This window comes from Rhipicephalus sanguineus, unplaced genomic scaffold (genome assembly GCF_013339695.2).
Source record: "Rhipicephalus sanguineus isolate Rsan-2018 unplaced genomic scaffold, BIME_Rsan_1.4 Seq10031, whole genome shotgun sequence".
NCBI classification, from domain to species: Eukaryota; Metazoa; Arthropoda; class Arachnida; order Ixodida; family Ixodidae; genus Rhipicephalus; species Rhipicephalus sanguineus.
Genome location: NW_023614146.1, coordinates 996,372 through 1,019,148, shown reverse-complemented (window position 1 = coordinate 1,019,148; position 22,777 = coordinate 996,372). Strand labels below are relative to the sequence as shown.

At 48.7% G+C, this 22,777-nt stretch overlaps 1 protein-coding gene across 3 annotated transcripts in view; it reads right to left on the bottom strand.

Annotated features, from left to right (window-relative positions):
- Window positions 1–22,777, bottom strand: part of LOC119375883 (Kv channel-interacting protein 4) — a 380,219-nt gene that overhangs the window by 64,503 nt on the left and 292,939 nt on the right. For all 3 annotated transcript variants that reach the window (XM_049411313.1, XM_049411314.1, XM_037645918.2), the window contains 3 exons: window positions 13,927–13,997; window positions 6,959–7,171; window positions 4,767–4,829 (listed from right to left, as the gene is read on the bottom strand). In XM_049411313.1, coding sequence (XP_049267270.1) covers window positions 4,767–4,829; window positions 6,959–7,171; window positions 13,927–13,997 — 347 coding nt within the window. The remainder of the gene's footprint in view (window positions 1–4,766; window positions 4,830–6,958; window positions 7,172–13,926; window positions 13,998–22,777) is intronic.

The following is a 22,777-nucleotide window of genomic DNA, read 5'->3' as shown; positions in this document are numbered from 1 at the left end:
ATATTCGAGGCTAAAGTTTTTCAGGATTACCATAGCCTTGCCATCACGCAGCAGGTGTTGATCGCCCTAGGTGGCTTCTTCAATGTCTGCGGTTTCTTCGGTGCCAGTGGAAATGATGACGCTGGAGAGAGGCGGAATGGTTACGTGCTCTTCTATTACATTCAATGCGGGATTCCCTGGCGTCGTGTGCGGCGGCAGCGCTTTTTCTGAGGTTAGCGTTGTTGACTCAGACCTCAGATTGATGACGGCGCCGTGGTGACTTAGGAAGTCCATCTGAAGTATCACATCCCTGGAGCAATGTTGTAAGATTACAAAGCTCGCAGGATAAGTCCGGTTATTGATGGTGACTCTTGCGGTGCAGACTCCAGCCGGCGTTATTAGATGGCCTCCAGCGGTCGGGATGTAGGCTGCTTGCCATGCTGTCCTAACTTCACCTTAGTGGCGAACGGTCCACTGACCACGGAACAGTCTGCTCTAGTGTCGACGCGAGGGGTGATGTTGTGGCCGTCGAAGACTACGTCGAGGTCGCTAGTACGTCGTCTTGCGTTGTGGTTTAGTCGGGGCATCGGCTTACGGCTCGGTCGGCTTGTCCCGCTGCTTCTACGTCGCGTCGGTAGGTCGTCTTCAGGCCCCGAGATTTCGTCGTCAGGGCTGAGTCTGGTTTGCCTCGTGTCCTTAAGATTTTGTCGCGGCGTTGGCGCCGGCGGCGAAGGCTCTTCGGTAGTTCGTCGTACCGCAACCGAACCTCCATCGGTCGCTGGCTATGGGCACGCAGAACGGCCACGGTTATGGCCGCTCTACTGCTGTCCTCGCTGAGGGGAGCGGTAGCGTCCAGGCGACGGCGAACGCGACGGGCTTCGAGGAGTTCATTCAGTGGTGGCGAAGTAGTCGGCGATGTCGCTTGGCCCCTCACCGCGCTGTGGACGCGGTGCGTTGACGGCGAAGCCGCGTAAGCCCATGTGGTGGTACTGGCAGCGGCGGTAGGTGTGGCCGGCTTCCCCGCAGTGGTAGCAGAGCGGGCGGTTGTCAGGAGCGAGCCAAATATCGGTTTTCCTTGGCGCGTAGGGCTTTTTTTTGACACTTCTTTTGACACGTAGGGCTGGCCGACAGGTAGGCGGTACGAAGTCTATGGTGGTGGCGGCGGCGTCTGTCGCCGGAACTGCGGTGGTTAGCGTCTTCACGTGGGCGTGGCGGAGGAGCGTTACGATGCGCTACAGCAGCGTAGCTCATAGCCTGCGGCTGTGGCTCTGCTAGCCGAGGAACGGCCAGGCATTGCTGGATCTCCTGGCGCATGACGTCGGCAATGGAATCCACTTGAGGCTGCAATGGAGGCAGAATGTTCCGCAGCTCCTCCAGCAGGAACGCTCTGATCGTTTCCCGCAGGTCGGCGGAGCAGAGCCTTTGAATTTCGTTGAAGTGTAGCGTCGAACGACGATTGTATTGCCGGTTGCGCATGTCCAGCGTCTTCTCAATAGTCGGTGCTTGACAATCGAAATCTTCGACAGTGATCGCTGGGTTCCACATGAGTCCCGCTAAGAGCCCTTGCTTTACTCCTCGCATGAGGAAGCGGCCTTTCTTGTCCTCACGCATGGCCGGATCAGCGTGGCAAAACATTCTGGTCATTTCCTCTGCGAAGATGGCACGCTTTCGTTCGGTAGTTGGACCCGTGTCTCTAGCAAGGCTGTGGCCGTTTCCTTTCGGACGATGCTCGCGAACGTTTCCAAGAAAGCGCTGCGAAAGACGTCCCAGTTTGGAGGAGTGGACTCCAGATTCTCGAAGCTGGTGCTTGCTGCGTCTTCCAGGTAAAAGTACACGTGGCGCAGCTTGTCCTCGGAGTCCCAATTGTTGAATGTTGAGACGATTTCTAACGTCTCGAGCCAGGTTTCGATGTATTCACTTGGCGAACCATGGAACGTCGGTGGCTCTCTGGGTGGCTGCATGACGATCGCTGAAGGTGACAGCGCGGTCGTCATCGTGTATTGGGTGGGGTGGGGGGGGAGCAGTCCTTTCAGTCTGCGGATGGGTCATGGGTCCGCGATGGTGTCGGTGTCGTCGCCATGATTTGGGCTGGGTTCACGGCTTGACGACGGCGTTCGGAACATGAACGAACAGCACCTGCACTAGTCGCGGGATCGTGACGTTGACGAAGGCAGCAGTCGGCGTGTTGAAGATCAAACTCTTTATTTGGCCGAACTTGTGGCCGGGAAACGGAAACTCAAGCTACAGCAATGCACAATATGCACTGATACTGGCGAGCAGGGCGTCGGCCGCCGTCGATAAAACTGATCATCGCTGGGACCCACCGTCTTTTATACATCGCGCATCGAATTTTCCAGCCTTATCACTGGTGGTCGCGCAAGCTCTGGGATAATCTTGATTATTCGCTTCCTGCACGCAATCTTGAAGAATGATCTACTACAATCGCGAAGCTTGTCAAATACTGCGGAGCGGTCTGCGTCGAGCGTTGCTAACGGTCCTTCCGGGTCAAACCCGAATGCCTGACAATAAAACAAGAACCCGGCGTGGCAAAATTGAATGCTTATTCTGTCTTCTTTGTGTTGTCCGTTGAATTATGGCTGCTCTGCCAAACTTTGACGGTAATTTTGGCATTGACGATGCTGTAAGAACCTGGGTGTTCTCATGGACTGGACTCCTGTATGGGATTTAATGAGTATCTGTGGCTTCGGCGTCCTTTGTTTTCGTGCCTTTGGCACAATTTACAGTTCTCATGGATTACTTTTTTTTTACTAAATTATAAGGAAACAATCAGCAGAACCGTTGCGTTGTCAAAAAATCTCATCGATTGTTGTTCGTGGATAGTGAACGGTTGTTCCCGGCGAATGCGCCTCGTTGGTTTATTGTGCATCCTTTGCAACATTCTGGGCTTCATTTCGACACGCTGCGCTTAAAGCTTGAGTGCTGTTGATTTCACGTGATCTGGTTTCTTCTGTTTTGTTTTTTGATCGCTTTTTGTATCTCTGTTTCTTCTTGTGTTCATTTCCTAAGTAAGTGCTGGGTCATCAACTGGAAAATGCAGCTCATTGCGCATAAAAGAAATAATAGAAACTGAAGTGTTCTTTTGAATGTCATGTGCTAGATCTCTGTTGAAAATATTGACTCTTTGGAAGAAATTGAATCCTGCGCATATATCCTTGGTATCTCTTGACCAATCCAGGTGCGAAAGTAACTATTTTGTCGCGTATATGCAATAAAAATGCGTTTGAAAGTTGTAGTAAACAGAGGACCTGGAAAATTTTGCTTTAATTCTAGGAGAATGCAAGTGGCCTGATGTATGGACGCTGGCCACACCAGTTATATTATGTGCATGATCCTTTTGCATCGTACAGGGCAACTTTGGATGCCGACGGCTCCGTTTCAACAAATTATTCATTATCATCATCACACTACGCATAACCTGCGCCTTCATCATCAGTTGAATGCATTCATAATTAATATAATCATCATCATAAACCTGCATGTGGCCGCTTTGCGAACGGCTCTGATTAAACACTTTCGTCACCATCGTTCATTATCGTCATCATGAATTTGTTAACCCTCATCTTCAACTCTTTAATCATCACCATAATTATCACAATTCAAGGCCTATTTCCTTGCCCCCCGCCACTCTATCTCAACGCGTTTGTCATTATTTTTTTCCTCGGTGGTCATCGTTACCAATGGGTTCATGGTTACGTTCAAGTTGAATGCTTTCAGCATCAGCAGTAGCATCGCTCAAGAGGCCTTCGCTTCTTGATGGCTCTGCTTCAACGCGCTAATTATCGATGCTGTCCAAATCGGAGCATGCGCTTCATCACATGTATGTCATCATCGCTTATTCCACGTCCTCCCAAATAGAGCACATAAATTCTAGACATAACTTCTAAAAGGCGTATTTTGCTATATTGTAAATAATGTTTTGTGCAGGGCCGCACGGCAACGAAACGAGTCCTACTCCCATGAGGCGTTCTATCAGCTACTCACCCGACCTCGGCATCCACAACCGTGGACGCCGCAGCGACAACTCAACTTTCCACATTTTGGTCGCTCCCAGTGCAACAATACTCACAAAAAACAACATAAACCCGTTCTTTTCTCGAATAAAGCCGAATAACTTAAACACTTACGAATTTAGAGTGAAGTTATAAAAAATGTAGGCATCCACCTCTACAGGCGACTTGAGGAGAACGCCATTGTTCTGTGCACACTTACCGCTGTTTGTTCACCGAAGTTGACACATATAGATGTTTTTTTATGAAATGCTAAAGCAATGGCAACGTTTCAAATGGATTCTTAAGGCAATGCGTTGGCTAGCGTGATCCCACTTCACTCATATGTTTTGTACAAATATGTGGACGCTGGGATACAAACGGCTACGACGGCGAACTCTATTCCAAAGCGCGTTGGCGGCCTAGCTGGTTTATGATGCTAAGTTTGAACAGCGCTGACTCCAGTTGAAAGTCAGCGCTGTGTGTGTGCGTGCGTGTTCTATATATTCTGTCCGCTTTGGGACGTTAAACCCCAGATATTTGTATTATTATACTCTGTCCGCGTTCAATCGCGCTGTTCAAACTTAGCATCCATTCCACAGCTGTGCAGTGCTTTATCACCAGTCAGTTCATTAAGGATTCTATCCTCTTCTCTTTCTCTCTCCCTCTCTAGCGTAATACCATGTTTAAATAAAAATAAAGCGGGTAACTTGCGCAAAGCAACGTAGCAACGTTGTCACGTGAATATGTATCCCGAAAGAATGGAGAGGGATATCTTACCCGTAAACATGTTTCGATGAATTCGTCGTACGTAACGATGCCGTCATTATTCAGGTCCAGTTTCTGCAGAAGAAAATGGAGGATATATTTCAACATGACAGCTCGAATTCAAATGCCAGCGTTACAATTGCGCTTACAAAAAACTTTGTAGACAGTTCGATCATTGTATTTATTCACAGTGACTGTAGTGACAAGGCTGTAGTCAAAGAAAGTGAGAACCAACACTGGCAGAAAATAGCAGACATATACAAATACATACCAAGCACAGACCACATGTCCTCAGCGTCGACCGTCACGGCTGTATCCGCATCTTTCACACATCGACGGGCCCCGTGCGGCGCCAGGCGTCCATAGCGCCGTTGCGAAGTAGAGTGCAACGGGAGCGAGCGCTCGTCGCATTATACACTAAATCCTCACCGATACGAATCTCGCGGGGTTACGAAAAATATTCGTATCATCTGAAATTTGTATCACCAGAAAACATGGAAATTTAGTATGCGACAAAAGAAAGTTGGCCAACGTTGTGCTTTAGTGTTTCTCAGGGCCGCAGCGACGTCATGAACAGCTCTGAATGATTGCCAGTAAAGTTTCTAGACGTCAACGATCACACATGTACTCGTAAATATAAGGTGCAAGCGCGCGTGTGTAATTATGAACCAGATGTGTTGTGCCCCGTGACCGCTAGTGGCCCCTTCCTAATCTTACTACGCTTTTCTGCATGACACCAGAATACTGCGGCAAAAGTGACTTAATAAACGCTTTGCAGACGATAGATAGAGGCCAAGCTCTTTCGCCAAGACCGCCCGCTTCGTCTCTTGGGGTCTTCTTCCACGTTTCATGGGACTTCATGACGAACCCGCAGCCCAAGTTTCTCTTGTTTCGTAGAACGTCTGATTGCGGGGACATGGCTTGCATCGACGTGGCAGGCACGTATACGTGTTAACACAGTACAAAGACGCTGTTGCCTCGAGCACCGGAGCACGCGTCAACGCGTCGATAAAAAGCGCGACGTCAACATCATCTGTAATCTAAACGCTAAGGCGCATAAAGGCCTCTAAAATTGGCGCGCGCTATCTTGGAGGGAACGACGCACCGCTGACGGTCGCACCGCTCGCATGCCCGCGCCCTCGCGTGACTACCGCGTCTTCTGCGACAGCGCTGGCCGCACCTGTTCGTACCTGTGCGCCAGCGTACATTCGTATCAAAAGTCGAGGAGTGCAAGTCGGTTCGCAACAACCGTGCACCAACACAATGCAGGCCGGGACCTCAGAAAAAGTTCGTATCATCCCGAAATTCGTACGAGCCGTGATCGTATCACCGAGGTTTTACTATACGAGCGCACAGCTGTGGTGGTGAGAGAGAAACGGGAGAGGAGAAACAAAGTGGAGGCAGCGCTCACGCCACCTCCTCACGTGAGCGCGAAGAGAGGGGGAGGGTTGACGCATGCGCAGTATGGGTGCGGACGCCGCAGAACGAACACTGCCCCAAGCATAAGATGCTTTCGCATCTAAATATTCACGCATCTCCACGAAGTGAATGATGACGAGCGGGCGAAGCACCGGGGATCATTCGGGTAACTGCGAGTCCCCCGCACATCGCCCACTCGAGGGTGCAAATGCCCGCAGCAGCTCAACGGACGGGCGCTGCCTACCATTTCTGATGAAAGCGTGCGTCTGCAGAGCTGATGCGGACGCGCAACTAAAACTGTTTTGTGAAGCGAGCTCTCCAAATATTTCAGGCATGTCGTCAGCATGCATTGGCGGAACGGAGTGACCGCGTTCGTTGTCCTTTGGGCCCAGCGGCAGCATTATCAACAGGCGTACCACCGCTTGCATGGAAAAGCGGTACGGCAACGAGAATTCCGCGTCGTTATACGCCTCTATGAAATTATGCTGATCCCTGAAAACTGGGCGTGACAGCGGTGCGTAAAGATATGCTTCATACTGTGTAATTCCTTCCACATGGCCCTCAAAATCGGTGAAGTCGGCGAGAGGGCCGTAGTAGTCCATTTTGTTCGACGAGAGAACAGCCAGTAGCTATACTTTATTTTCCGGTAAGTATGCGCCAATTTAGGTTTAGCTCACGTACTACATTGGTCTGCGAAATGCGTTATGCGCCTATGGATTGCTAAAGTCATAGGTTAAGGGTAAGTTTCGTTTGTGAATATGGGCCTAATGCTTTGGATTGTTTACCTGGAAGACCCTTGCGGCGTGCTCCCTTGCAGACTGGTCGTCAGGATGTGGCGCCGCGCAGTGCCCTAGCAGACTGTACACAGACGATATTATCTCAAACATTTCGTCGCGAGTCACCGCACCATCCTTGTTGATGTCGTAGAGGTTGAATGCCCACTGGAGCTTCTCTTGCGGCGATCCGCGTGACAGCACCGACAAGCCCATGACGAATTCCTGTGCATGCCAGTACAGAGACTGTGAGCATTATGGGGAGAATTGAGCGCTGCACTCACACAATATCTGTTGACGCACCGGCTGGTTGGCTCTAGCGCCCTCCAGAAAAGGCCACAAAAGGCGAAGTAGTGTGGAGCCTGACTTTACATCAGTGCCTCGAGTTGTTCATTGACGAACGCTCAAAAAGCATCGCATTTGCTTCGCACCAATTAGTTACTGCTGCGTAGCCACCGCGGGAAATAATCAAACCAGCGACTTCCTCAATTTCTGCAAACCGCCATAGCTGGTAGAACCTCATGGTTACCCACGAAGACTGCTTATGGTATCAAACACATGCCTTTTTGATCGAATCCAGCAAATATGGTGAGCTGCAAAACTGAAGGGAAAAAAATACCTATGTTATTTTACTGTACAAGCACGCTGAATATCGCCAAAGAACTATACTGCTTTACCTTGATTGTGAACAGAAAAACGATGACATGATGTCATCCCTGAAAACAGGAGCCCCTAGCTCCATCAAACACCGTATATGATCAAAATCAGTCGCTGCACTCTTAAGGCCGGTACTGCGCTTGCATTCAGCCTATCATGACTGTACAACTGCAATATGAAGGACTTCATTGGTTAGGTGCACAATAAAACGTCCCCCACGTATAGAAAAAAAAAGGACAGGTTATGAACGCAAAATGTGTTAAGGTCATTAACGTGAAGGTCGGTACTCCACTGCATAGAAACTTGTTTTTGTAGCAGCTGCTGAGTGTACTTTCTGCTTATATGTGCGTTTTCAGATATAAATTTTAGTTGGAAGTCACCGCTTTTTAGTGCCCGCTGGCTTCGTCCTTCGTATATAGTTTCTCGCGCTGTTAATTTATAGTGAAGTTGAAAGGTGAACGTTCCTAAAACTAGAGAACAGTACTAATTTAATAATTCACATTTCACAGCGTACATTTCGTGACTCTACCTTCCCCTGCAGACCACAGAGGACACAGAAGGTGTTGAAACATTGCGAGTAGCATTTAGAGTTGGTTTCCTTTCAGCGGAGATATTTTACAGCTAGTTTGAATAATGTAGATAACATCGGCTCATTGTTATGAATACTGTTGGGACTGGCGATGCGTGGCCGGTGCGAACACGAGAGCAGAACCAGTGGATGGAAAAGAATACTTTATTTACGTGCTTCCGATCTCAGTGAGCAGGCACTGGAGCTCTTTAGTGCGCCGGATTAAATAATATGGTTGGGGTCTCCCCCTCTTTCTCCTGTCCACGCGGTGGCCAGGATCCTGCATCACTGGCAGGAGCATAATGAAGATCACGCCTGCGCCTCCAATGGTTGTGTGGCCGGTGCGTTTGCCCGTCCAGTTGATGATTGACACCTCGAATGAGCCCTTATGGGGAATCGGCGGCTCGTTGACACCACTTTGTCGCATCTGGACGGGACAAGGCCAGATAGGTGAGAAGATCTGCACAGCGTCGGAGAGGCGACACCGCAGGTGCGCTGATTGTCTCTCCCCTCCATCCTGCTCAGTCGCCGAGAAGCGTTGGAGAACGACGACTGGCGTCGGTGGTCGGGGCCGGCAAAGGACGCAACACTCAAGCCAGTAAAGATGAAACTTCTTTGTAGGACAAATTGTGCCGAGAAAAAAGAAGAATCAAATTGCAAGCCACACTCACTGTACAAAGATAACCAGGAGTACGGACCTCGGTCGTGGATAACCGGCTCCTCTCTCAAGTGCGTCGGCATTTATAATAAACGTTATCGAACCTTCCAGCGTTATGGCTATGCTCGTGTTAGCTCGAGAGTAAACTGGGTTACTCGTGTCCGCGGTGTAATGTATACAGAACAGTCTGAAGCAAGCGCAAAGTTTTCAAACACAGCAGCGTGGTCTGCGACCAGTGGTGGCTGCAGGTTTTTGTGGGTGATGCCTGATCACATTGTAATAAGGAAATAACCGCACTTAGAAGTATTTCAGAGAACCGAATCTCTTTCTGAGAAGCTATATGACGACACGCACTACCTACGTCATGAAACACTGTCATGTTCAATTTACTGAGGCAGCCGATGCCGACTACTGAACATTGCCCCCCCCCCCATGCCTCTTTCACGGATAAATATATTGCTTCAAGACTCTAAAGTGAAGTAAATGACGTGAAACAAGATATGGTTCTTGATATTCCCGATGACGCACCTCAAACCGCAGAACGACGAGTATGGCGAATTGATAGCTTCTCTTTGGCCAAAAATGGATCCATTGAACTCAAATGCACACAGTGTTTTACAATGAATGGATGCACACTGGAAACTAAAACATACTCATCTGGGAGGTCTTGGGGGGTGATGCTCCCGCCAAACTGCGGTGGCCTCATTCAAACTCGGATACATCGGAATGTGCCGAATACATTCATTCGGCGTTGTTTTACTCCCGCGGATGACGCAGGGAGGAAAACGGAGCTCATTCCCTGATTGCACTCCGGCGGATGCTCCGCACATACTCCGGCGCATCGCCCAGCGGCTTTCATTGGCTGCTGGAGGAGTGACGTCGGTAGCCTCGCGGGACGGCCGGTCCCCAGAAACCAATGTTAAAGATCCTCCCTTTCGCCCGAACCGTCGCGTGGTCGCTGACCGACACTTGCCTTTCCCCGGAAGAGGTTGGGTGATGTGACCCCTGCGTATGATGACCAGCGGGATGATGACCAGGCTTGTAGCCCCCTTTGCTGGACCGGACGGTGTAGCTAACAAGGAGAGGAGGTGGCCGAAACGGGGTGAGTCGACGGCCAAGGAGTGAAGAGAGACGTTCTAGCAACGATGGTATAAAGATCCTTCTTTACGTGCCCAGCAGTTGTAAATATGTAAATAAACTTGTATCATTTGGAAACCTAGCGTCATCGATTGATTGAAATCGAACCCTTTTATAACAACCAGAATGACACAGGCCAAGTCACCCGAATCGAAGTGCAGCGAGGATTGTGCGAAGCCTTCGGCCGCGTTCGGAAGAAGGAAATCATACCGTGCACCTCGTGGACATTATACGTGACTACAAGCGTCAACGAAGGTTGTCGTCGACAGCAACAAGTTGCGGGAGCCTTAACCGTGTTATGGTGCCGTGCACCAAACGACACTTTGTGATCTCGCGAATGGCGAACAACATTTGAATCGTGCATTCAAATACCGAACGAAAGCGTGATGATGTACGTTGAGGACATGACGAGCCTCTTTCGTCGTGCTGACCCGGCTATGGCAGAAGATAAGAAGCTGCGTCACTTAATGCGACGAGTTAAGGAGCAGCTCTTCGCTCGCCTCGTTCGAAGTCCCCCGAAGACAGTGGCGGAGTTTTTAACCGAAGCTACGACCATGGAAAAGATGCTGCAGCAGCGGTCGCCTGTGTACAACCGCCAGATCAATGTCGCTTCACCGATGGGCCAGATTGGAGCTGCCGGCAGTAACATCAATATCGAAGCTCTCTGCGACCTCATAAGATCAGCGGTACGCGACGAGCTACAGAGGATTCACTGCCTGCCTCAAACCCCTGCTGCAGGATCCATCTCCAGCCTCATAAGGAGCGAACTACAGCATGCTCTGCAAGTCCCGCTTTCCAGCGATGTTACCTCGCCCGATGTTACCTCGACCCGGACGGAGTCCCGACGTGCATCGTACGCCGAGGCTGTGAGCCGGTACAATCCTACCCCACCGCGCTTTGCACATTCTTTTTTAAAGATGATAGTCTTTCTTGGGGAACTTAAACGCAGAAATTTTGGCTTGTCTTTCTGTTTGTCGGCACGTCACTCGATTCAGCCACCCGGCCACAGCTGAACCACTTGCCCAAGGGCCAGCCATCTTGAACGGCTTACTAGGTTCATACTTGTGTACATTGTTGATCAAAAAGCAAACATTACGCATATCTGAGGCGCAACATCACTAGCGACTGCGCTGAAACTTGCCTTCCTCCGTGCCCTCTGCACGAGCTCATTGTTGTGTTTCGATTTCGCTTCAGTATTGCACTGTACAAATGCCATGGGGCACCGCTCTGGCATTCCTGTTTTACCCAGGCGACGTGTAAATAAAAGAGTGTGTGGAGAGTACTCGTTGAGTGCAGACGTTTCTTCTGCTTCGGCGCTTCGCGCCAAACCGCGTGTTCGGGCTGGCTGGCGTCCCCGCCGGTCGCGTTGGTCACCGCCGGTCTTCGCCTGCCGCTGCGCCGGGTCTACCAGCCCGCAACGCAGCACTCATGCTTCCCGACGTATTGCCAGGTGGCGTCCATATCCCACGCAGTGCCTCTTCTATCGTCTTTAGACGACATTTGCAGCGAAGCACGCAGATACGCGGCCAATTTTTTTTCTTTCTTTTTTACGAAGTGTCCACACTGTGCCCGTTTGGTCTTTTCTTCTTATGCATGTCTACTTGCACGAGCACCGAGGCGATGCTTTTTTTTTGAGTGGGGGAATAATGCCACCTGAATGATGAACTGCGGCGAGCACGAGCCCGCATCTAGCAAAAACAAACGAAGAAGTCGTTTGGGACAGCGCGCGCTCTCGATCTGTCTTTGTTGGCTTTTGGCGCGGCCATATTGTCAGACCTGCGTCAGTTTTTCTGCCATCCTGGTATTTCTTGCCGGGGGACCTTCTTTTCGCACGTGACAATATATTCAAGACGCAATTGGAATAGCTGGCGTAATGTTTGTACCTTTTATTTTTAATTTGTTTTGTTAGGTAGGAGTAAATTTTTTCTCATTTGTGCTCAAGGCTGTACGTTTGGAAACTACACATGCTCACGTAATAAGTATTTCAAGAAATGTCCATTACGAAAAGCTTGATGAGAGAGCGGACGCACCAAATTAAGACAAAAAGGTACAACGCCTAGCTGCTTTGAAGCCTGTTTTGCAAAGCAGAATAGAGGTACGTTTTTCTTACGGAATGGCATAAGCATACAAACTGTAAGCGCCTAATGCACGGCAAGTAGGACGATAAGCACATATTAAAATGCAACTGTAATAATCAGCAATATTTTATAAAATTAGCAAGTTAATTGGGAGAGCTATTCTGGATACCATCGTCGAGAGTACCGAAATTCGCTCATATTAGTGAAAATAGTTTTGAAAGATTGGGCAGAAGTGGAGGTATCGATTTAGAAATGCGTGGAAAACTTGCGCGCGTTTTACACTTTGCTTGCGACGAGGAGGAGTGTTTTTATCACAGAGCGGCTGGCTGACACCGCAGTACATGGGATCTTCTTCTCGATGTTGACTTCTTTGCGATATTGCCTTCTTTCTGTGGTCCGTTTAGTTGGCGCTGAAACCTTGTCGTCAATTTTAGTATTGACTATGCTGTAAGAACATGGGTGTTCTCATGTCACCCGTATGAGATTTAGTGAGTATCTGTGGCTCAGCTTTCATGTCTGCGGCATGATTTACACTTCTCATGCACAAATTTTTTCGCTAAATTATGCGGAAGCAATAAGCTGACCCCTTGCGTCGTCAATGGATCTGATGGATGGTCGTTCGTGGATGGTTCCCGGCAACTGCGCTTCCTTCGTTTGTAGTGGATTGTTTTTCAGAGTTGTGGGCTTCATTTCGACGCGCTGTGCTTGAAACTTGAGTACTGTTGATTTCACGTGATCTGGCTTCTGCTTTGTCTTCTGGTTGCTTTTTCCATCTTCGTTCCTTCTTGTATTGCTTTTTTCATCTTTGTTCCTTCTCAAATGCTCGATAGACAATGCAGCTTATTTTTAATAAATGAAATATTAAGAACCCAATGTTCTCTTGAATTTTATCTGCTAGAGCTCTGTGGAAAAAAATACACTGTGACTCTGCAGTGTTCGCATGAGACCTCCTTCATTTAACTAGCGCGTGACACAAGTAAAGAAACTGTAACAGCGGAGGAAAGAAAAAATATTCCCGATGCATCTCCCTAAAATTCCGCACAGACAAGTAAGGAAATTCGCAAAATACTCCGGAGGTGACACGAAAAAACTGCGGCCAACCAGAGCGAAAGAACAGCGAAAAATACTCCGAAGATGCCACGCAAGAATTCCTGGCCGCCGGAGTAAAAGAACAGCAAAAAAAAAAAACTTCGTAGGCGCCGCGCAATAATTCCCGCCAGCCGGAGTATGACAATCTCGCAATGGTGGTTCACTAGAGGACAAGCCTTTTACTCCCACCTGGGAGTTCATTGTAGAGTGCACGTCCTCTATAAAGTTGTTCTTTTCCAAGCCCTCTAGTTATTGTCTTTTATAGCGAGCAAACTATCAGCAAAACACCAGGGTGAGAACGCATACATTTAATAGGAAGCATCAACAAGAGAAGAACAGTGCTGCCTTGGAACTAACCATCACGAACTAGCCAGTGAGCATGCTTTACGGAAAGAGTAACACAAATAGCTTTCTTTAATTTAACCGGTGCAGGCACTGATGACCGTGCAGCAGTGTGCTCGACTTGCCTGTTGGGTGCAATGTGAGAGGGAATGAAACAGCACTTTAGAGAAGCTGAATTGCAATAAACTTTGGTGTTAAACGGCGCCGTATCTCTCGTCTGCATTTTGCCCTGTCTAAAGGGCTGTTTCATTATTTTTCAAACTGAAGTCACTGCGTCAAATATAACAGAGTTTCGCCATCCGTATGAACCCCTTACCCGTCAGATGCAATCTTGCTTGCAAGTATTTTTGCTGCAGCAACTGTGATATTTTCTCTCCGTTTAGTTTCCCAATTATATTTTACATTACTGAAAAAAAACGAAATCACACAGGAAAATAAAAATCACCTTTACCTTGAAGTTAATGGCTCCAGCCCTATCCTTGTCCAAGGCCTTGAACACGTAGTGAGCGTATTGTGTGGTATCTGAAAAAGAACATGAATAAAAATTGCGGAACTTGGAGAGTCGTTGATGACGGAGTTGGTGAGAGGATGCGACGGCCTCTTGACAGAGCAATGGCGGCAAAAGAAAAAGGTTTTATAAAAGATTGATGTGTCCGAGACTGCTGTCATAGGCTGAAAACAAAAGGGCATCGAATGTATTAAATTATTTTCTGGGGATTAATGCACCATAACCAGGCTATGATTCAACAATGTTCAATGATACGATTACTGGGGACGTAATATCATTACTAGGGACGATATGATTACCAGGGAGGGAGGGCTCCGGAAATTTCGATCACCTAGGTTTCTTTAGCGTGCACTGACATCGCACAGTACACGGGAGCCTAGCCTTTCGCCCCCACCGAAATTCGACCGCAGTGGCCGGCATCGAACCCGCCCCTTTCGGATCAGCAGCCGAGTGCCGTAACCCCTCTACCACCAATACTGCTACGGTAAAGGAAGTGGAGCTTCAAATCCGTTGAAGGTTAATGATGGAGCCACGCCTGCAAGTGGTCGGTAGAAGCGTTGGAATGGCATGGCGACACCGCCTGGCTAGGCCAAAGTAGTTCAGCATGGTGATCCACCGAATCAGATCATGTCCGTGGCCACACCGGCTATCTAACAGTGCAGTGCTGATACGTGCTTCGCGGTGATATGCGTCGAGCTTTAGGGTAGTGTCTTTTGAAATATCATCTTTCGTTATGACAGTAGTGAACCTCGTTTAGTCGTATATCGTAGAGGGCAGGCCGAGATGCTCCTTTCAGCAAATGTGGGGTTGTGCGCGTCGTCCTCTACCAGCTGGTCAAAACGCACGCTCTTAGGCTTGCACTATGAATACTGCATTGCGGTAGCATCGTACAGTGTTTTCGTTGTGACAGCATGTGTGGTGGGTTTGTATAAAAAGGGAGTGCAATTTTTATGTAAAAGAGAGTGTCGTTATTATGTCACTAGACAAAACAAGCTAGCTCATCGAAAATGTGCAGACCCTTATTGTGTGACGATGCGGTCGCGTCCCAGTTTCTCGTGGTGAGATACACGTCGTCCCTTTACCTCAGACGCACAAAAAGGCGATTCTAGTTGTCATGCTTGTTCAGAACTCATATCCGTGCGAACGTTTCAGTGTACGATGGCAATGCTTGTCGCCACCTTAAAGATGGCTGCAAATGAGGGACAGTATGCAAAGTTATTTTTCTACTGACAAGCAAACGAAGACGCATGGCGTCTAATCCAATGCCTCTAAAAATGACAAGCAAAGTTAGAGAAAAATGAGCAAGGTAGACACCACAGGCGCTCACGTGAAACCTACATTTCTACAGAAGCGTATACAAATTAGATACTACTGCAATTCCGGTTATCTCACATATTACGTATTTGACAACCTAAAAATCCGTAAAACAATATCACTGTAAGCATACGCTCGATAGCGGACGCGAACACGTAAAGATTAGCAGAAAAGAGGTTGAAAAATGGAAAAAAAATCCAGCCAGCTCCCCTTCGCAAACACTGTAGAAACAGCGAAGCTTATTCCCGTCGTTCACAAGGCTATATAGTACTTCTATGTGTATCAAGTCTTGCGTCCGTTGGCGCTTAGCGTCGGGCCTCTCTTGCGCCAACATCGTGGTTGGCCCGGCGACGACATGCCCGTTCGCGCGTCAGCTCTCGCCATAGGTCGGCAAAAAATGTGGAGCTCACTCATACTCACTCACGAAGCATATCTTACCCTCAGGGCTCAGTCTGACTCAGGCTCACCAAACTTTTCCTCATCCGGACTCACTCGGACTCAGACTCACTATAATTTTTCTCAACCGGACTCACTCGGACTCAGACTCACCAAAATTTCATTCACTCGAGCTCACTCAGACTCAGACTCACGGCTCGATCTGAGTATGAGTGAGTCTGAGTGAGTCGACTCATGAGTCCGTAAGCATTTATTTATCCTTTTTCTACCATAGTGTCAATGCTCTTTGACGCCAATATCTCGCATAATCGGTGCGCTACTTAGCACCTTTTGATCTCGTACCTTCAAATACGAGTTATCGGAGTTTGCTTTTCAATAAGGAACTTTTTATTGAAACTCATGACACACACGAGATATTTTATGAGTAACTTGTCGTGAAAAAGTTTGCGGGGGGGGAGGTCAAGGCACCTCCTCCCCTCTCCCTCCTCAACTCACGCCTCTGATCAATAAATATTGAGCTGACGTATGAACGGTAGCGCGTTGAAGTATGCGGGAGTATATGGGAGTATAAACGTGAGCTGACATAGGGCTGGCAGTAATGCCAAAGTTGAGTAGATAGGACCACAGGTCGGCAAAAAATGTGGAGCTCACTCAGACTCACTCACGGAATGTATTTTGTCCTTAGGGCTCACTCGGACTCAGACTCACCAAAATTTTCCTCAACCGAACTCACTCAGACTCAGACTCACCAAAATTTTTCCCAACCGAACTCACTCGGACTCAGACTCACAAAAACTTTACTCACCCGGACTCACTCAGCCTCAGGCTCACGTCTCGATATGAGTCTGAGTGAGTCTGAGTGAGTCGACTCATGAGTGAGTTTGCCGACCTATGGCTCTCGCTCATGCTCACGTCGGGCGGCTTCATCGGGAGAATGAGAAATGTTGAGCATCTTGAAAGCGCAAACTGTTCAACACTGACAGGCTATTTTACACTCCGCTGCGCTTCACCATCATCCTATCACTGTGCGTTTCGCGAAGGTTCACCCGTCGACATCCTCCGCCCTCACCCTCGTAGCACACGCAGCCCTCCCGCTCGTACCACACTGCGAGGACACGTGATCACCGCTACCACAACCCCGGACATGAAAGCCTCGATTAATAACAGCTTCGTCGTTCAAAAAATGGTTGATCCCTCGGTCATAAGAACAAGTATAACACAAAAGTGCACCGTGTCTTCAAAGAAGTACAGCTCATTTTTTATTCTTCATTGATGGAAGAGCTTGCAAAATGTCTATCGGTATTTGGCAACTATAGCATCATTTGACGTTGATACACCCACGTTGGCGCCCAATGGCACATCTTCATCCAGGCGAATATAGCCAAAGATTAAGATTTAAATCTTGTGGTAGCTGAAGTAGTTAACATACACATGGACACAACATATGCTGAACCTCGCGGAAAGATGGCATCAACAAGCACATAAGAGTGGTACTTGATATGCATTCATTTAAAGCGTTGTCACTTGAGGAGAGAAATGCCAATGTGGGTGCTCCCCAGTAGTAGGGTAAGCTACGCCTGTGCTCATGCGTATACCCCACAGCGCTTCAGGAATGCAAAAGGCAGAGTTCGTAGCCTGAGCTGTCAGCGCCGGAAGGCGTTTTGCTTTTCCCGGTCTCTCTCGCTGCAACGAGCGTCGGTGGCCGAGTGGCTAGACCTCTCCACCGAAAGCTTAAAGTACCTAAGCGCTCCTTGTCGGCGCTGGTTAGTGCCACGATGCAGTACTTCATCTCACGTATCCGAGACGGCCACGCCGCCCCCGCCAAATGCAGAAGGTGAGAGATATGGGCGCGTTTGTGAAGCTAAAGCGCGCGTGCTAAAGGCGCAGTTCGGCGGCCAGCTTCACAGACCGAGAGGTCGTGGGATCGACTCCCGCGTCATCCAAGTCAATGAAACTTTTCCTCGTTTTTTTCTTCTTTCTCGTCTTACGTGTGCATGTTGTTGACGTCGCCTCCGTGACGGAAATGATGTCAGTGAAGCCGTGGTGGAACCCGGCATAAAACACTTTCGTGTTATTACAACAATTGAACAGGACCCGTTAATTCAAATAAACTGCTGCATTACACTTCCATCAATTTACAAGGAAGGTCATTTTGTTGTCCGAGAGTTGAACCGGAGGTTTAAATATTCGATAAAGACACTCTTGGAAGATATACAATAAGCGTGTATCCACACAATGGGCGGCTCGGCGGAAATCTCTTCCGCGGACGATGGTTCCGTCGCCAGTCCGGATGCGAAGCGCATCCAGACGGCGGACGAAGCGAGCAGACGAACGCGGCAGAGAAAAAAAACATGGCGGCACCGTCTGAAGCAAGAGCTGCCCGCTTCGAATCTTTAAGCTCTTCGTCGTGCTTTCTGTGGCCCGTTAGTCCCAGACTGACGCTTGTATTTGCTTTGGGTATGTGTCTGAAAGCTTCGACGTAAAGTATTCATGACGATTTGGCGCCGTTTTCGATAGCCGCACTCGTTTTCTCAGAGCTGTAGGCTTAAAGAGTGCCTCTACCGGCGGAACATGGCCTCAGAGATTTACGGTCGCTCGAGGACTAGAAAGTCTAAGAGGCCGTAGTGTGCGAATGTTTGCTTGTTTCTTCTCTCTCTAGATAGCGTGGGGGATATAGGAGTTGTTTTTTAGGTTTTTGTCTTTGTCGTGTCGTGTCGGTTGAAGATGGAGTGTGAAAGGAAAAGACCATTAGCTGCAATGGCTGTTGTTTTCTCGGAATTAGAGTATGGAGAGGATTTCCTGCAAGAACGTCTTTTTGGAAAGAGGACTATATGGCTCAACACGATGCAGAAGACAAAAAAGTTGCGTCGTAGCATAAATTCATAGTGGCATCGCGTAGGTAGAGCAACCTGAGCGAACTGCCCGCGCCAAATCCCCAACAAAACGTAAGAAAAAGAAAAAAAAGGTCGCGCCCGTTGCCAGACTCTTATGATTTCGTCGGCTAAATGCACCAAAAAAAGCGAGCGAAAAAACGATGCGCTTGTTGCCAGACCTATAATGGCACCCTCGGCTAAATCTGCTGTGTTAGACCGCCAAAATGAGGATGCGAAAAATAGCTTCGCATTTTCCGTCCGCGATGTTCACGTACGCTGCACGGATGGTCCAAATCTGTGACGCGGGGTCACGTGATGCGCCGTCCGCCGCGGAAAAGACGAATTTAGAGTTGCGTTCGTCCCTCCACCTGGCGAAGGCAGCTTGAGTTCTTTGGTCACTTTCTCTTTCCTTTCATCTTTCTTTGCCTCTCCACGGTGGTCTAGTGGTTATGGCGATTGACTGCTGACCCGAAGGTCGCGGGATGGAATCCCGGCCGCGGCGGCTGCATTTTCGATAGAGGCGAAAATGTTTGAGGCCCGTGTACTTAGATTAAGGGGCGCGTTAAAGAACCCCAGATGGTCGAACCTTCCTGAGCCCTCCACTACGTCGTCCCTCATAATCATATCGTGGTTTCGGGAGGTGAACCCCCAGATATGAATAAATGTGAAGCATTTCTTAGCGAACCTTTGGCACTTTGAGAGTTTCTATCTATCTATCTATCTATCTATCTATCTATCTATCTATCTATCTATCTATCTATCTATCTATCTATCTATCTATCTATCTATCTATCTATCTATCTATCTAGGCGCCTACGGCCGGGTGCTCTCACGATCGCCTCCTTTACTTGGTGTAGACCTAAATTGGCATGGGAGGGTAAGAGTACTTGACGAATATGACTGTCGGGTCATGACATGAATAAGGCGAAAATCTTGTCGCGTGCCTCGTCAAACGCTTTCCTGCAGACACATGTGGCACATACCCGTTTACCACGGGCCGCTGTGTACGGGTATGCGCCACAGGTGTTTGGCAGTTTATATCTACCCAGGAATGGTGAGAACAGCCATTGGTAATTTAAATGCGAGACCGTTAATAAAAGCCGTCATCGGCAGCGCTGTTGAAGCTGCCGATGACGGCTTTATTGAAGCATTGCACGACACCAGAGGAATACATTAATGAAAGCTGCGTATGATATTCACACCAGGCTGGCGCCCTCGTGCGGCGCCACAATAACAGACAACACCACACGCTCGCCGCTCTTAACATCCAGTCTCGGCACGCGCGCGTTCATGGCCTTGACGAAGACACTGTGCTCCGACAAACTTGCATACTGGTCCTTTCTGGAAGCTGCAGCGATGAGGCCATTTACATCAGGGGATTCCAGTGCGTCGCCCACCGCAAGCGGCCTCACTGCAGATGTGCCGGCGTGGCCATATATAAGAACACAGCAGTGTGCAGCTTCAACATTGCTGCCATCGCACTGTGCCAACCACCAGACCACGAAGACACAGACGCAACCAGCCGAAACGGCGACGTGTATGTTGCGCATATAAATTGCAGCGACAGCGACATCGCTCTCACCGCCATTTACCTGAGCCCCGGAGCGCAAAAGGACTCCGTAAAAAGCTTCTTATCAACGTTTCTTGGAAAATAAGGTCACAACCGCGGTGACTACTCGCAACAACAACTCTGCCGAGAGGATCACGCTGCTCATCGTTGCCGATGACTACAATGTGGATGTGTCAAAACTTAACACCTGGTTCACACAGTCTATGAAAGACGTTTTCGATGTGGATAGGGCCTGCCAAGACCTCGTGCACACTACGAGGAACGGTTGTGTCATTGATAATTTCTTATAGGAGGCATCCACGAATGTAAACAGCACAACTATACATTATACTTCAGTGTACTTAGGCCCCTCGTCACCGCAATAACGGACCGATCTGATAACAACTCTTGTTCTGCTTGTGGTGCTGGATGATCATATGGATGGTGCCCAGGTTAACGAAGTTCACACATGGACGCGTATTCGTGCGCGTTGACCACCACCGCAGCGTTGTTCGGACGCGTTAACCCCCATAACGGTCCAGTGCAAGAACAACAATTGAGCCTGCTGGTGCTGGTAGTGCCCACGTTAGTCGTGGCGTCGTTACGCAACTATGAAAACCACTGCTACACCCTTGCGTCATTTCTAGATACGTCAGTTCGTATAAAATTTGTAAATATATTTACTGAGTACTACAACCGTCCGCCTGATGCTAAGTGGCTAAATACGTGATAAGTGGCTGATGTGGTGATGCTGATATCAAAAGAGTGACATAGAAAACTTCCTTATGCACGCTTCGCATATCATTGATTCCCACGGTACGTGGGACCTGCCAATTTTCATTATCTTTCTGTATCTATTTGGTCCATACCCGCTTTCTGAGGCGCGGACGATACACAGCGTTACTACGAGCTTAAAGCACTTTTTCAGCATGGTTAGAAAACGCTGCCAATCATAGTTGAGGCTCCTGAGAACACGCGAGCCAAACACGGCGCCGCACGCGTCCTAGAATTTACAAATAATTCTAAAGAGGAGAGAAAAAACTTTCCCTCTTCCCTCGACATACGACGCCATAAACCCAAATGACCGCTCCATAAGCCCAAAGTCTACGGTCATTGGCTGCAACAGTGTGTAAAATTGGGCTAGTTGGTTTAACTTCATTGTTTAAACAGCGCAAAAAGACGAAGACACGAGAATGAGGACCACACAGGACAGGCGCTGGGTCCTGTGTGGTCCTCATTCTCGTGTCTTCGTCTTTTTGCGCTGTTTAAACAATGAGGTCATTGGCTGATACGAGCATCGTGAGCTGCATAGTTGACGCGGCCGCCGCGGGAGGCCGCCACATGCTCGCGCGCGCTGGCGATCACACTGAAAGTAAGCCGTGCGTTCGAAAAAAAAAGAAAAGAAGAGGTCATGACGCGCGCTGACGAACGAACCTCTCCCCCCATGCGTTCCTCTCCGCCGGAGTACAAATTCGGAGTGCAATGAAAACATGTGGCATGCTTTGTTCCGTGCAGTCGGTGCCATCTACGAGGCTCCTACGTCTTGCGGCAGCATCTACAGAGGACAGGCTAGCCCAGGGGCGTAGTCAGGAGCGAGGATGTGAGGGTTCAAACCCCCCACGAAATTTTTAAATTTTTCTTGCGTATATATACACGCACACATACAAACGCACGAACATTATGAAGTATGGCTGATTCCCCACGAAAAAAATTTCTGGCTACGCCCCTAGACTAGCCGCTGTGTAAGCGATCGCTTGCAAGAACATCCTAACAACATTAGAACTAGAGTGTACTGGAACAGGGGAGTGCTCAGAACGGCCGCAGCATCCATGTACAGAAAGCACACAGGGTCAATCCGCCTGTGGCGCTGCGGTCGGTAGTCTGCAATGTGTCATCATTTAAGAGTTGCGCGCGGCTCCGCCAAAGTGGTGCAGGGGCAGAATGCCCGCTTCGCACTCAAAAGACCCGGGTTCGAATCACAGCTGTACATGTCTTGCAAATAAACAAACACTCGCCAAAGTTTCAACGAAAAAGAAGAATTTATGACGTTTCGAGACCACTACGGGTCTCTTGTTCACATACAAGCGTTAGAAGTAGGGCCGTGCCTTTATATGCGTAGTAGAAGTAGTTCACGAGTAGTTCACGATCCATTGGAACGTGAACGCTACCCTGGAATGGTATATAAGATATCATGTCAAGACTGCCGCGCATCATACATAGGAGAATCAGGCAACTTCAAGCGGCGTATCAAGCAGCACCAGAATGACGTAGCTAAGGGACATACTGCCGTCAACGCACTAGCTGAACATCATCTTAACACGGGTCACAACATTGATTGAAATTCAGCGACTGTCTACTCATCGGCACCGAAAAATCACTGTCATCCCGCCTTCTTTTGGAATCATTATTAATCCAGTCGACGCCTCATACACTTAATCGGACACGTGGAAATCTACCCGATACTTACACCAGATCACTGCGTCATCTACTACGCGTATAAAGGCACGGCCCTACTTCTAACGCTTGTATGTGAACAAGAGACTCGTAGTGGTCTTGAAACGTCATAAATTCTTATTTTTCGTTGAAACTTTGGCGAGTGTTTGTTTATTTGCAAGAAATGTATGCTACTCGCCAGACGGTGTTCCGTCGAACCCTGGACTAT